The sequence below is a fragment of the Moschus berezovskii genome, chromosome 2 (assembly GCF_049115385.1).
Source record: "Moschus berezovskii isolate FMDL1 chromosome 2, NW_MosBer_1.0, whole genome shotgun sequence".
NCBI lineage: Eukaryota > Metazoa > Chordata > Mammalia > Artiodactyla > Moschidae > Moschus > Moschus berezovskii.
The window spans coordinates 40,463,845-40,476,051 of NC_142461.1; the positions used below are offsets into that span (position 1 = coordinate 40,463,845).

The 12,207-nt window shown below is 49.5% G+C and overlaps 1 protein-coding gene across 1 annotated transcript; it reads left to right on the forward strand.

Annotated features, from left to right (window-relative positions):
* The first annotated feature begins 9,129 nt into the window (after positions 1-9,129).
* Positions 9,130-11,699, forward strand: FZD5 (frizzled class receptor 5). Its single transcript, XM_055397002.2, has 2 exons — positions 9,130-9,268; positions 9,568-11,699. The coding sequence occupies exon 2, from the start codon at positions 9,817-9,819 to the stop codon at positions 11,572-11,574; it is 1,758 nt and encodes a 585-aa protein (XP_055252977.2). The 5' UTR covers positions 9,130-9,268; positions 9,568-9,816; the 3' UTR covers positions 11,575-11,699.
* Positions 11,700-12,207: the final 508 nt, after the last annotated feature.

The following is a 12,207-nucleotide window of genomic DNA, read 5'->3' on the forward strand; positions in this document are numbered from 1 at the left end:
GAGTAACAAACCACTCCAAAATACTGGTGTAAACCAACAGGCATTTTATTATGCGCCTGGATACTATGGGTCAGGAATTTGCAGAGGGCACAGTAGGGATATATGACATCTGGGGCCTCAGTTGGGAAGACTTGAACAGCTGGGGGTGACTTGAGGCTGGGGGCTGGAATCATCTGGAAACTTCTTTACTTGTATATCAGACACCTGACCTAGAATGACTTGAAAGCTCGCTCGGCTGGGACTGTCAACTGGAGCCACATTTTATGCAGGTGTCAAGTGTGTGTCCCAACCAAAGGCACTTCCAAAAACCATGTGTCCCAAGGGAACCAGGTAGAAGCTACATGGCCGTTTATGACCTATTTGTGAAAGTCCCATTGCATTACTTCCAACATAGTCTATAAGTCAAAGCCATCACAAGTCCATTGAGATTCAAGAGGAGGAGACTTAGGACCTTTTACATCCCTCCCCTATGGGGAACTGCAGAAAAATATGTCAGATGGGAGAGGTTTTTGCAGTCATCTTTAGAAAGTGCAATCTCCCAAGGAATGGTTGGGTGATGTGAGGTTGCAAGAACACAAAATCTAGTGGAAAAAACTGACGTATAAAGAGGTAATCACAGTACAATAAAATAAATATCAAGGTAGTTATAAGAATCCCTTTTTTTTGTCCCTTTTATAAGAGTCATCACATTAAAATTTTTTCATTCATTTCCTGTCTTCCACTAGATTGGAATCTCCACGCTTTTAGTTCCCTACCATAACCCCTGTGCCTAAAACATTACCAAGCCACAAATAGGTACTCAATAAATATTTGTTCAAAGGGTAAGTGCTGTAATAGAGAAGCAGTGGAAGGACTGAGGAAGTAAAGGCAACAACAAAGAACTCAGCTTGATGGAAATGACACTTGAGTGGGTCTTGAATGCTTTTGAAGAGTAAATACAATTTTTCTGGTAAAAAAGGGGGGAATAAATTTTTGTCTTTAAATCTCCTCCAGAGACTTCCATTAGCCCAGTTTAAGTGGGCAGATCTTCATCCTAAATGTACAGACTGCATGTAGTAGTTACAATGTTCTTGGTTGAAAGTGAAAGGAAAGATGGACTCAAATGGATTAAAAAATAAGTAGTATATTGTATCACATAATAAGAAGTCTGGAGGCCTGCAGTTCAGGCAGCCTCAATGCCATCCTTTCTCATGGGGTCAGCTTGGCACTTTCATGTTTGCAAGCTGGCACCTACAGTGGTAGGCATCACAGGCAGACAAAACAATACCCAGCAGGGGAGAGGACTGTTTCTCCTTTGGAATAAATCTTTCCCTCAATCCCCTGACAGATTACCTCACACTGGCCCCCGAGGCATCCCTTATTGGCCAGAATTGTGTCCCATGCACGAATGTCACCCAAACACTGATAAGAAAAAGGGGAGCAACATGAGCAAATGGCCTAGTCACACGTTACTCCTAGGGATGTGCCGGAAGTTCCTGCCTCTCCTGAAACACAGGGCTGTTCAGTAAAGGATGGACACCCCAAAAGAACAAAACAAACCATTGGGGTTTTGTTAGAAGAAGAAAAGAGAGGTGACTCTTTAGCATGTATTCAACCATATATGGAAGTTTCCAAAACTTTAGCCTTGGAGAAGGTTAAGGTTCTATTTTCTTTGTAGATAGATATTATCTAACATTTCTATTTATTCTTTTTCATGCTTTTAGCTCTTTTCCTTTCTCCTTCTGTGTTAATAATTAGTTGAATAAATCAAGTGCTGTATCAAAAGGAAAGAATGTTATGTGTAGAGTGTATATATAAGTGGAATTAGTAAAAAATACATTGATTAGACATAAGTGCACTTTCAGGTTAAAAACCTTGATTCAGATGCTTCTGATTGCCTAGCCATGCCCAGCTGTTCACCACTTATATCATACTCTTTCATGGCCTTGTGCCTTTTATTTGTACCAATTCTTCTGTCTAGGAAGTCCTTCCAGTTGCCTCACCTGTAGTGGATACTGGGGATTGCCTCTCTAGCCTCCATTCTATCCTTCTAGTAATTTACTTAAAGAGATTGGGAATTGCAAAACTACTTTTTTCAGACTCCCTTGCAGCTAGGATCTGGCTCTGAAGTAAGTTCAGTCAATGAGGTACATTTGTGGGAGATTTGGAAAGAGATGCAAGAAGAAGGTATCATTCTACTGCTGCTGCTGGCAAGCAAGGTTTGAGCAATAATCCTAAGGCATTTAATGCTGTTGGAATCCATGTTCTGTTTTGGGGTCTAGTCACCACTTTCATGGGTGTGAAGAGCTGTAGCTGCAGAAGTACCATCCTGACTTCTGGAACATAGCTACTGTGGTGGGCCCTTGAACTCAGTAGCCCAGGAGCAGCCCCCTGACTTCTGCCCCTCCAGCCCAACAATTTTGTAAGCCTCTGCTGATTCTCAGTATTAAATCTTTCTCTGTTTGAAATACCTAGAGTGCTTTCTGTTTCCAGTGCTAAACCCAGACTCATAGATCACCTAATTCATGTTTAGCCTGGTAGGCACCAGATTGGGCCAGGTGCTTCCTCTGTTCTCCGTCCATGCTCTTCCTGGTGAGCCCATGCTTCTTCACCTTTGTACGCCTAACACCAGTGCTTGGCTCACAGCACATGCAGTGTCAATATTTACTGAACCGAAACATCCTCTGCCAAGATACTAGGATTGTCCTGAAATCTAGACAAGGGTTCAGATTATGCCCATCTCATGCCTGTCCTGTGAAGTCCAAAGGACAAGTTCATTCTAGACTACAACTGCATTCTAGAGGAATCCAGAGCCCTCAGCAATTCCATACTTTAGCCTACCACACAAGAAGTCACACCAGAATTGAAGATCCGACCTGGTGCCCAGGAAAGGGATGATAAGGAGCAAGGGACGCTGCTTATGTCAGGAATTATGATCTGGTGGTTCTCAGGACCCTCTATTGCTGGGCCTACAAAGCCTGCAATTAGCAGCATAGGCTTTGGAGTGAGGAAAACCCAAGTTGGAAGGTATGTGCACTTGTGTAGCAAGTTACTTAACCTGTCTGGACCTCAGATTCTTCATCTATAAAATGAGGTTGATAATACCGATCTCACAGGATTCTTGGGGGTAGAAGAGATTATATATGTAAAACGCTTAGCACAGTGCATGAAACATTGGAAATGCCCAGTACCCATCCATCAGTGGCTGTTATTATGGTCACCACTGTTCTTGGCTGTGCCATCACTATACAATTCTGTTGCATATTTTTTACTTTGCATACATATATTTTCCTTCAGCCCAAACAGACGCACACACTATCAGACTAGAAAACACTTCTCTTTATCCTCTCCCGAGATGTTCCATTTTGTATTCTGTTGTGATTGACCCTTTTTTGCAGAAGATCCAGCTAGGCACAAGACTGGGGCTGTGCCGAGAAAAAACAAAAACCATCTGTGTCGGTGGCTCACAACCCTAGCTGAAGTTCAGGATCACTTGAGAGTTAAGAACAAAACGGCAACAAAATAAACAAAACAAAACCAAGAAACAACATCTGGGTCCCTCAGCCAGAGATTCTGATTCAATAGGGCCCAAGCATCAGTATTTCTTAAGGCTCCCCACGTGCTCATAATGCTTACCTGAGAGCCACTGCTCAGTATGGAAAAGATTAGTGCGTCTATCGCCTCTGGGAAAAAAGAAAGAAGCTCTTACTTTTCTGTAATCTCCACCACAGTGGCAGAGGGGAGAGGACTGAAGATTATAGTTGCAGGATTCCACTTATAATGTGAACAAGGCCTTCTTATTATGAACCTGGATAAATGACTCATCATGTTAATCCTTTGGTTAGTGTCTTGGTTTCTTCTTTAGAGGTGTCTCATGAGAAGAGGAGTGATAAGAAATGCTCTAATACATGAAAAAAGCTAGTCTGGAAATATCCAGTGTGGCATATATGTTGGCTCATAGGTATTTGTTCTGTGCCAGCCGTGTGCAAGCTTGCACACTTTCGGGCTGGTTGCTGATGGCAGGTGAGTGTACTTTGTACTTTGATCCAGAGCAAGTGAAATGATCCCTGCTTTGGCATAAAATCTAGCTAATATCTAAATACTAGAGATAGTTGGTGACAGCTGGGAGTGTGCTTGGACATAAAGTACAAGCCTACCTCATTTTACTGCGCTTAGCAGATATTGCTTTTCTTACAAATTGAAGCTTTGTGAAAACCCTGAGTTGTCAGATGATGGCTAGTATTTTTTAGAGATAAAGTATTTTTTAATTAAGGTATGTGCATTTTTTAGACATAACGCTATTGCACACTTAAGAGACTGGAGAATAATATAAACATCAGTTTAGACACTATTGGAAAAGCAAAGAATTTGTGTGATTCAGTTTATCGTGATATTTGTTTTATTGCAGTAGTCTGGAACCAAACCCATAATATCTCTGAGGTATGCCTGTATATTGAAAAACTGTAACTTTTTCCCCATTATTAAAGAGACACACAAAAGAAAATAAAGAAGAGTGCTGTGGTAAGTCACTTCAGTCATGTCTGACTCTTTGTGACCCTATGAGCCTGCCAGGCTCCTCTGTCCATGGGATTCTCCAGGCAAGAATACTGGAGTGAGTTGCCATGCCCTCCTCCAGGGGATCTTCCAGACCCAGGGATTGAACCCATGTCTCTTATGTCTCCTGCATTGGCAGGCATGTTCTTTACCACTGGCGCCACCTGGGAAGCCCAAGTTCAGTTCAGTTCAGTTCAGTCACTCAGTCGTGTCTGACTCTTTGCGACCCCATGAAACATAGCACGCCAGGCCTCCCTGTCCATCACCAACTCCCAGAGTTCACTCAAACTCATGTCCACAGAGTCGGTGATGCCATCCAGCCATCTCATTCTCTGTCGTCCCCTTCTCCTACTGCCTGCAATCCCTCCCAGCATCAGAGTCTTTTCCAGTGAGTCAACTCTTCTCATGAGGTGGCCAAAGTATTGGAGTTTCAGCTTTAGCATCAGTCCTTCCAATGAACACCCAGGATTGATCTCCCTTAGAATGGACTGGCTGGATCTCCTTGCAGTCCAAGGGACTCTCAAGAGTCTTCTCCAGCACCACAGTTCAAAAGCATCAATTCTTCGGCGATCAGCTTTCTTCACAGCTGAAAGAAGAGTGGAAAAACAGAAAAATACAATAAACCCAGTAGAAACTAATAATAAAATTACATAGCGTTACAAGGTGCAGGGCATGGTTCTAAAACTTTTCCATGTAAATGAATTTACTCCTCACTACAGCTCTACAAGGTAGATAACTATTTGTGACTCCACTTTACAGATGAAAAAAGAGGGTCTGGTGCTGTTAGGTGACTTGTGCAAGCTGGCACACAGCTAGTAAAGGGAGAGCCATGGTTTGGATTCATGTTGCATTCAACAGGGCATGGTCAACCTCAGAGACAGCTCATAATGTAAGCTTTATTCAGGGATTCAATACCACTTGGTAAAGTTTAAAAAGTTACTCTCAGTTGCCATTCACTCATCCATTTATTTCACAAATATTTATGGAAGGCATCTATGGGCAGCATACTGTTCCACACTGGATTATCAAGATATTGAAAAGTTCAGTTCAGTTCAGTTCAGTCGCTCAGTCGTGTCCGACTCTCCGTGACCCCATGAATCACAGCACGCCAGGCCTCCCTGTCCATCACCAACTCCCGGAGTTCACTCAAACTCATGTTCACAGAGTCGGTGATGCCATCCAGCCGTCTCATTCTCTGTCGTCCCCTTCTCCTCCTGCCCTCAACCTTTCCCAGCATCAGAGTCCTTTCCAGAAGAGTAACAGAGGCTAATCGTCCAGTCATCCCTATAGCACTAAACTCTCAAGTGTCTCCCCAAAATACACAGTTATAATCAACAAAAGTCTTAAGATTAGAAACACAGTAACTATTCCCTGAATAGAAAATCCAACACTGATACTTCAAAACTTTTGGAGTGTTACTAGATGGAATGTTTAGCTTACTAAAAGGAATGTTTAGCATGATCCTCTGTATTTTCATCAATTAATAAGTACACCTGGGACAATAATTTAAGTTGAATCTCATAAATTTCAGTTCGGAGTAACATGTTTAATATAGCAGTAGTATCTTCAACTCAGAAATTTGATGTTTTTGGATGGATGGATAGATGGATGGATGGTTAGATGGAAGACAGATAAGTGAATTAACAGGTGAAAAGGCATGCCAATGTTCTAGTTGCTTAAAAATTGCATCTTTAAAAATAATTTAGTGTTTTCCAGTTTGTTAAACAATAACTATTACTCAGGAGAAAAATCAAGATTTCTGCCCTTTCCATGGACTAAATATGTAATTTCAAGCAAGTCATTATGGTGCCAATTTCATCTGATTGTTGTGAGGATTAAATGAGCTAACTGAAATGAATTATGTAGCACCTAACTCATGTTAAACAGCATATTTTAAACTGCCTTTAAAGTGGTGTAATACAGGTGAAAAAGCAAAAATTCAAATGACATGAAAAGCTATACAATGCAAAGTAACTTTCTTTTGGCAAAGTTTTCCCACTGTTATTACTATTACAATACTATTATTAGAGATCTCCAAGCAAAAATAACATTCCCCTGTTGACTGAGAAGGGGAAAGTTTACAGACTAGGAAATAACGTCCTTTGAGTCAGAACCAAGTGAAATAACACATGTATTCTGGCTAAATTCCAGCATGAGTGATTAACATTCTCCAACTTCAAATAATTTTTATTATTAGCCAACACTTGTCCATCCCCAATAATACACACGTTGCATAAAGACCACAGTATGAGGCAGCCTCTCTTGGTATGTTCACAATCTGTGCATACTTTCCACTGAGGGTTTCCCTTTCTTTTTGATTGCTATTCCATAGCTGAAAACTCCCACTGCTTTCAACCCTGGGATGTTTGCTGACACTGACTGCCAAGTAGTTCCCCCCAAAAACCAAACAAACAAAATATAAGCACAGGTACCATCACAGGGAGTGAAAATAAGTAATATACATTTTAAACATATTTATTAATAATTTTGATGTTTGTGAAGCGATTGATATTTAACTTTGAGGCTGAAATTAATACACATATTCTTCATTACAAGTCTTGTTGATAAGCAGGGAGGAGAGGACTGTTTTGCAATCTAGTGTCCCAGTCTATGTAAGTGGGATCCAGGACACAAGAACGACAATAGCCGCGGTGTGTCTCGGTCCTTCAGTCCAGTCCTAAGTACTTTGAGAACTCAGGCCCTCCTGCCTTTTTTTCCTCCTTCTTCCCAGTAGAAGGAAGGGGTTGGGGAAAGGGAAACAATTCAAACCCTCTTTGTAAGCGTGTGAATGAATTTCAAGAATGCTAAACACCTCAGTCTTCCAACCTAATTAGAACATGTAGAAAAGAGGCATTTTTAGGACATTTAAAACTTGCAGCATAATAACCCATCTGGAGAGCGCCACAGTGCGTCCCAGTGGTTGGGGGCGCCCAGCAGGTATTCCCGTGGGCTCCCGCTGCTCCGTGTGCCCTGGATCCCCGGCGGCTAGCGGTTGCACCGCGAAGCAGTGGGTAGCCCCGGGGAGCGACGGGGGCGGGCCGGGGGGGAGGGGGTACAGCCCCTGCCCATTACACTGCCTGGAGCCAGTGTTGCTTTTCTCTGCAGGCAGCTTCGGAACTGCCTGGATTTTTAACCCGATAAACTGATAAAGGACTAACATGTTTGGAGTCTTCCAAAGACGGAAAGAAAATCACTTTCTTGTTGCAACAGTAAGATTGTTACGAAATGCAAAAGTAAAGGTTAAAGCCTGGGAGATAACCGGTAGAATATGGGGGGGGGAGGGGAAAGAGGTGGTAAAAATTGTGGATATCGCGGCCCAACTATCTCGATTCGAATCCCGGGTTTCCCATTTGAGAGCCTACTCTGCGCCAGGCGCTCGGAATACCGTGCTGAACAAGATTACGTTGTGGTTTTCTTGGGGGGCATTAACATTGGTTCGGTTGCCTTGGTTAAGTTTCTAAACTCTGTTTCTTCATCTGTAAGGAGTGTCTGATTCATAGAATTATTTTAAAGATCTGAGACATCCTGTATTAAGATGTGAATGACTAACGCGCTGTCCGACACAGTAGGCACTCGGTAAGCATTTGTTCCTCTCTAAATCTGAGCTCACCTGGAGTGAGGGCGGCGCAGGCGGAGACAGGTGCCACGGTTAAGAGTGATTCTTTGAGCAGTCTTTTAAACAAGCGCTGGACTCTAACGATACTTAGCTGCAGAGAAGAGATCTGGTAGGTGCCCTGGAAGCAAGGGTTCATACGCTAGAACATTACGGGAAAGTGAGCCCCGAATAAGTGGGGATCAGCAGAGAACTCGGGAGGGACTTGTAGCCAGGGTTTCCCGCTCAGGGTCTCAAGAAGGCGAGATTAGCATTCGCCCCGCCCTCCATAGCTTCCCGGCGGGCGATTGGCCCGTGCTCCTCGGCTACCCGCTCCGGGCTGGACCCGAGGGCGCCTGGGGAGAGGCCGAGCCGGCGGGGCAGTGGGCGGGGCCGCACGAAGAGTGTGGCGGGGCGGCCCACCAACCGAGCCCCAGCGCGAAGGGGCGGGGCCGGGGCGGAGTCTCCCGGCGGGCATTAGAAGCAGGTGACCCGGGCGGGGCGGGAAAGGCCAGTCCTCCCGCGACCGTGACTCTGCTGTGGCCGCCGCCGCCGCCGCCGCGTGCAGTTCAATACCCGGCGGAGGTGGGCGAAAGGGTGTTAGAGTGCGGGGGAGGAGCCGAGCCCGGCGCGTCCCGGGAGCGCCGCCACCGCCCCCAGGAGTCCGCTTGGAGCGCGGAGCCCCCTGCAGGGGAGGAGGCGAGCGGCGGGCGGGCGGGACGCGGCGGCGGGCGCTCACCATGCAGTCCCGGCAGGGCCAGCGCTGGCTGCTCACGGTGCTGTGAGGCGGCGGGATCCGCCAGTCGCCTTCCTCTCGCCCAGGTGCAGCCAGGCGCACTCGCTCCTCCGTCCGGCTCCCGGACCCTGGTGGAACGCACGGCCTGTCCCCGCCCTACCCCCGCCCGGATCATGCGGGGGGCCCCGGAGGAGGAGAGGGCGAGTGACCGGTCTGCGGCGACCTCGTTCAGGGGGCGACCCCCTCTCTGAGACGCCCCCACCTGCTGCCATGTGCTGCTTCCTCGGATACCCAGCCTCTCGCCAAACTTTCCCGATGCCAGTCCGTCTCTGAGAAACGCGGAGTGTCCCAGAGACTGGGGACCCAGGTTGGCTACGGACTATCTGCTTCCCTCGGGATTCTCGGAGGTGAGAGCCCGCGCCTTCCCCTTCTCCCCGTTCTTTTCTCTGTCCCTCAGCCCTTTTCCTGGGGGGCTGAGCGCTGTGACCTTGGGGTGCAGCCTGGCAGGCCCAGGAAAAAGGGAGGCAGGGTGAGGGACGTGACGGGGAGTCTGTAGTTGTGTTCCAGGAGGTGGAGGGGAGGGAAAGGAGAGAGGTTAACTTTTGAGATTTGGAGACCGCTTGCGAGGATTGTACCGTTGACGCCCCTCTAATTAGGAGTGGTTGCCATTTTCCTTCTCCCCCACCTTTTTTTTTTTTTTTTTAAGTGTTCTTTCCCCAGAATCGGAGCCTAATCGTCCCTCTCCAGCCCTGTCCAGCGAAGAGCTGAGCGCTCCCTGCGGAGGCAGCGCCCTCCCGAAACAGTTGGTCTTTGGACGGATTTCTTGAAAAAGAAACCAACAGGTTGCCAGCCCCGGCGCCACACAAGTCCGCGGAGAGGGAAGCTCTGATCCCGGTTTCCTCCTGCCTGAGCTGGCCCCGCGCGGGCTGCGGGAGACGCGGGGAGGGAGGGGGCTATGGCTCGGCCTGACCCGTCCGCGCCGCCTTCGCTGCTGCTGCTGCTCCTGGCGCAGCTGGCGGGCCGGGCGGCCGCCGCCTCCAAGGCCCCGGCGTGCCAGGAGATCACAGTGCCCATGTGCCGCGGCATCGGCTACAACCTGACGCACATGCCCAATCAGTTCAACCACGACACGCAGGACGAAGCGGGCCTGGAGGTGCACCAGTTTTGGCCGCTGGTGGAGATCCACTGCTCTCCGGACCTGCGTTTTTTCCTGTGCTCCATGTACACGCCCATCTGCCTGCCGGACTACCACAAGCCGCTGCCGCCCTGCCGCTCCGTGTGCGAGCGCGCCAAGGCCGGCTGCTCGCCGCTCATGCGCCAGTACGGCTTTGCCTGGCCGGAACGTATGAGCTGCGACCGCCTCCCGGTGCTGGGCCGCGACGCCGAGGTCCTGTGCATGGATTACAACCGCAGCGAGGCCACCACGGCTCCCCCCAGGCCCTTCCCGGTCAAGCCCACCCTCTCCGGCCTGCCGGGGTCGCCGGCCTCGGGGAGCGACTGCGCCGCCGGGGGCCCGTCGGTGTGCAAGTGCCGCGAGCCCTTCGTGCCCATTCTGAAGGAGTCACACCCGCTTTACAACAAGGTGCGGACGGGCCAGGTACCCAACTGCGCGGTGCCCTGCTACCAGCCGTCCTTCAGCCCCGACGAGCGCACGTTCGCCACCTTCTGGATCGGCCTGTGGTCTGTACTGTGCTTCATCTCCACCTCCACCACGGTGGCCACCTTCCTTATAGACATGGAACGCTTCCGCTACCCGGAGCGCCCCATCATTTTCCTGTCAGCCTGCTACCTTTGCGTGTCGCTGGGCTTCCTGGTGCGCCTGGTCGTGGGCCATGCCAGTGTCGCCTGCAGTCGCGAGCACAGCCACATCCACTACGAGACAACGGGCCCTGCCCTGTGCACTGTCGTCTTCCTGCTGGTCTACTTCTTTGGCATGGCCAGCTCCATCTGGTGGGTCATCCTATCGCTCACCTGGTTCTTGGCGGCCGGCATGAAGTGGGGCAACGAGGCCATAGCGGGCTACGCGCAGTACTTCCATCTGGCCGCCTGGCTCATCCCCAGCGTCAAGTCCATCACCGCGCTGGCCCTGAGCTCCGTGGACGGGGACCCGGTGGCCGGCATCTGCTACGTGGGGAACCAGAATCTGAACTCGCTGCGCGGCTTCGTGCTGGGCCCGCTGGTGCTTTACCTGCTGGTGGGCACGCTCTTCCTCCTGGCGGGCTTCGTGTCGCTCTTCCGCATCCGCAGCGTCATCAAGCAGGGCGGCACCAAGACGGACAAGCTGGAGAAGCTCATGATCCGCATCGGCATCTTCACGCTGCTCTACACGGTGCCCGCCAGCATCGTGGTGGCCTGCTACCTGTACGAACAGCACTATCGCGAGAGCTGGGAGGCCGCGCTCACGTGCGCGTGCCCGGGCCCGGACTCCGGCCAGCCGCGCGCCAAGCCCGAGTACTGGGTGCTCATGCTCAAGTATTTCATGTGCCTCGTGGTGGGCATCACGTCGGGCGTCTGGATTTGGTCCGGCAAGACTGTGGAGTCGTGGCGGCGCTTCACCAGCCGCTGCTGCTGCCGTCCGCGGCGGGGACACAAGAGCGGCGGCGCCACGGCCGCGGGGGACTACGCCGAGGCCAGCGCCGCGCTCACGGGCAGGACCGGGCCCCCCGGCCCCGCCGCCGCCTACCACAAGCAGGTGTCCCTGTCGCACGTGTAGGAGGAGGCGGCCGAGGGACTGGGAGCCGGGCGGGAGTTGAGGGAGCTAGGTTGTTTTTGTTTGGTAGCTTTGCCAAGGTCACTTCCGTTTACCTTCATGGTGCTGACGCCCCCTCCTGGGGCAACTTGGAGAGAGGGGCGAAGGGGCTGTTTCCAGGGATGCGCCTGTCCCAGGACTTCTGAGAGGGGCTCAGCTGACGTCTGCTCTATCTTCCTGCCTTTTCGAGGGGAACCCTGTTTTTAATTTATATGTCGTTTTCTTAATTTTTAACTTTGTTGCATTTTGGCAACACAATTTACCTTTGCTTTGGGGGGCTTTACAATCCTAAGGTTGGCATTATAATGAAGTTCCACTTGGTTCAGGTTTCTGTGAACTGTGTGGTCTCAATTGGGAAAATGTATTTCCTATACTTGTGTCTTTAAAAATAATGTGAACAGTGAAAGTTTAGGTTGCTGTGACCGGGAAGTTGTCCCGTGGGCTTCTCCAGCTTACTTCTCCTTCTACTGCTTAAAGTGTCCCAGATGCTTTAAGGTGAGCTGCTTGACCCTTTCCCTAACTTAGGGGACACCCTAAGTCATACTGAGGAGGGGGAGCATAATGGGGTTAGGGCCTCCGGAAAGTGACAAGGTTAGG

Coding starts and splice junctions, on each gene's coding strand:
- FZD5 (XM_055397002.2), top strand. CDS start 9,817: ATGGCTCGGCCTGACCCGTCCGCGCCGCCTTCGCTGCTGCTGCTGCTC.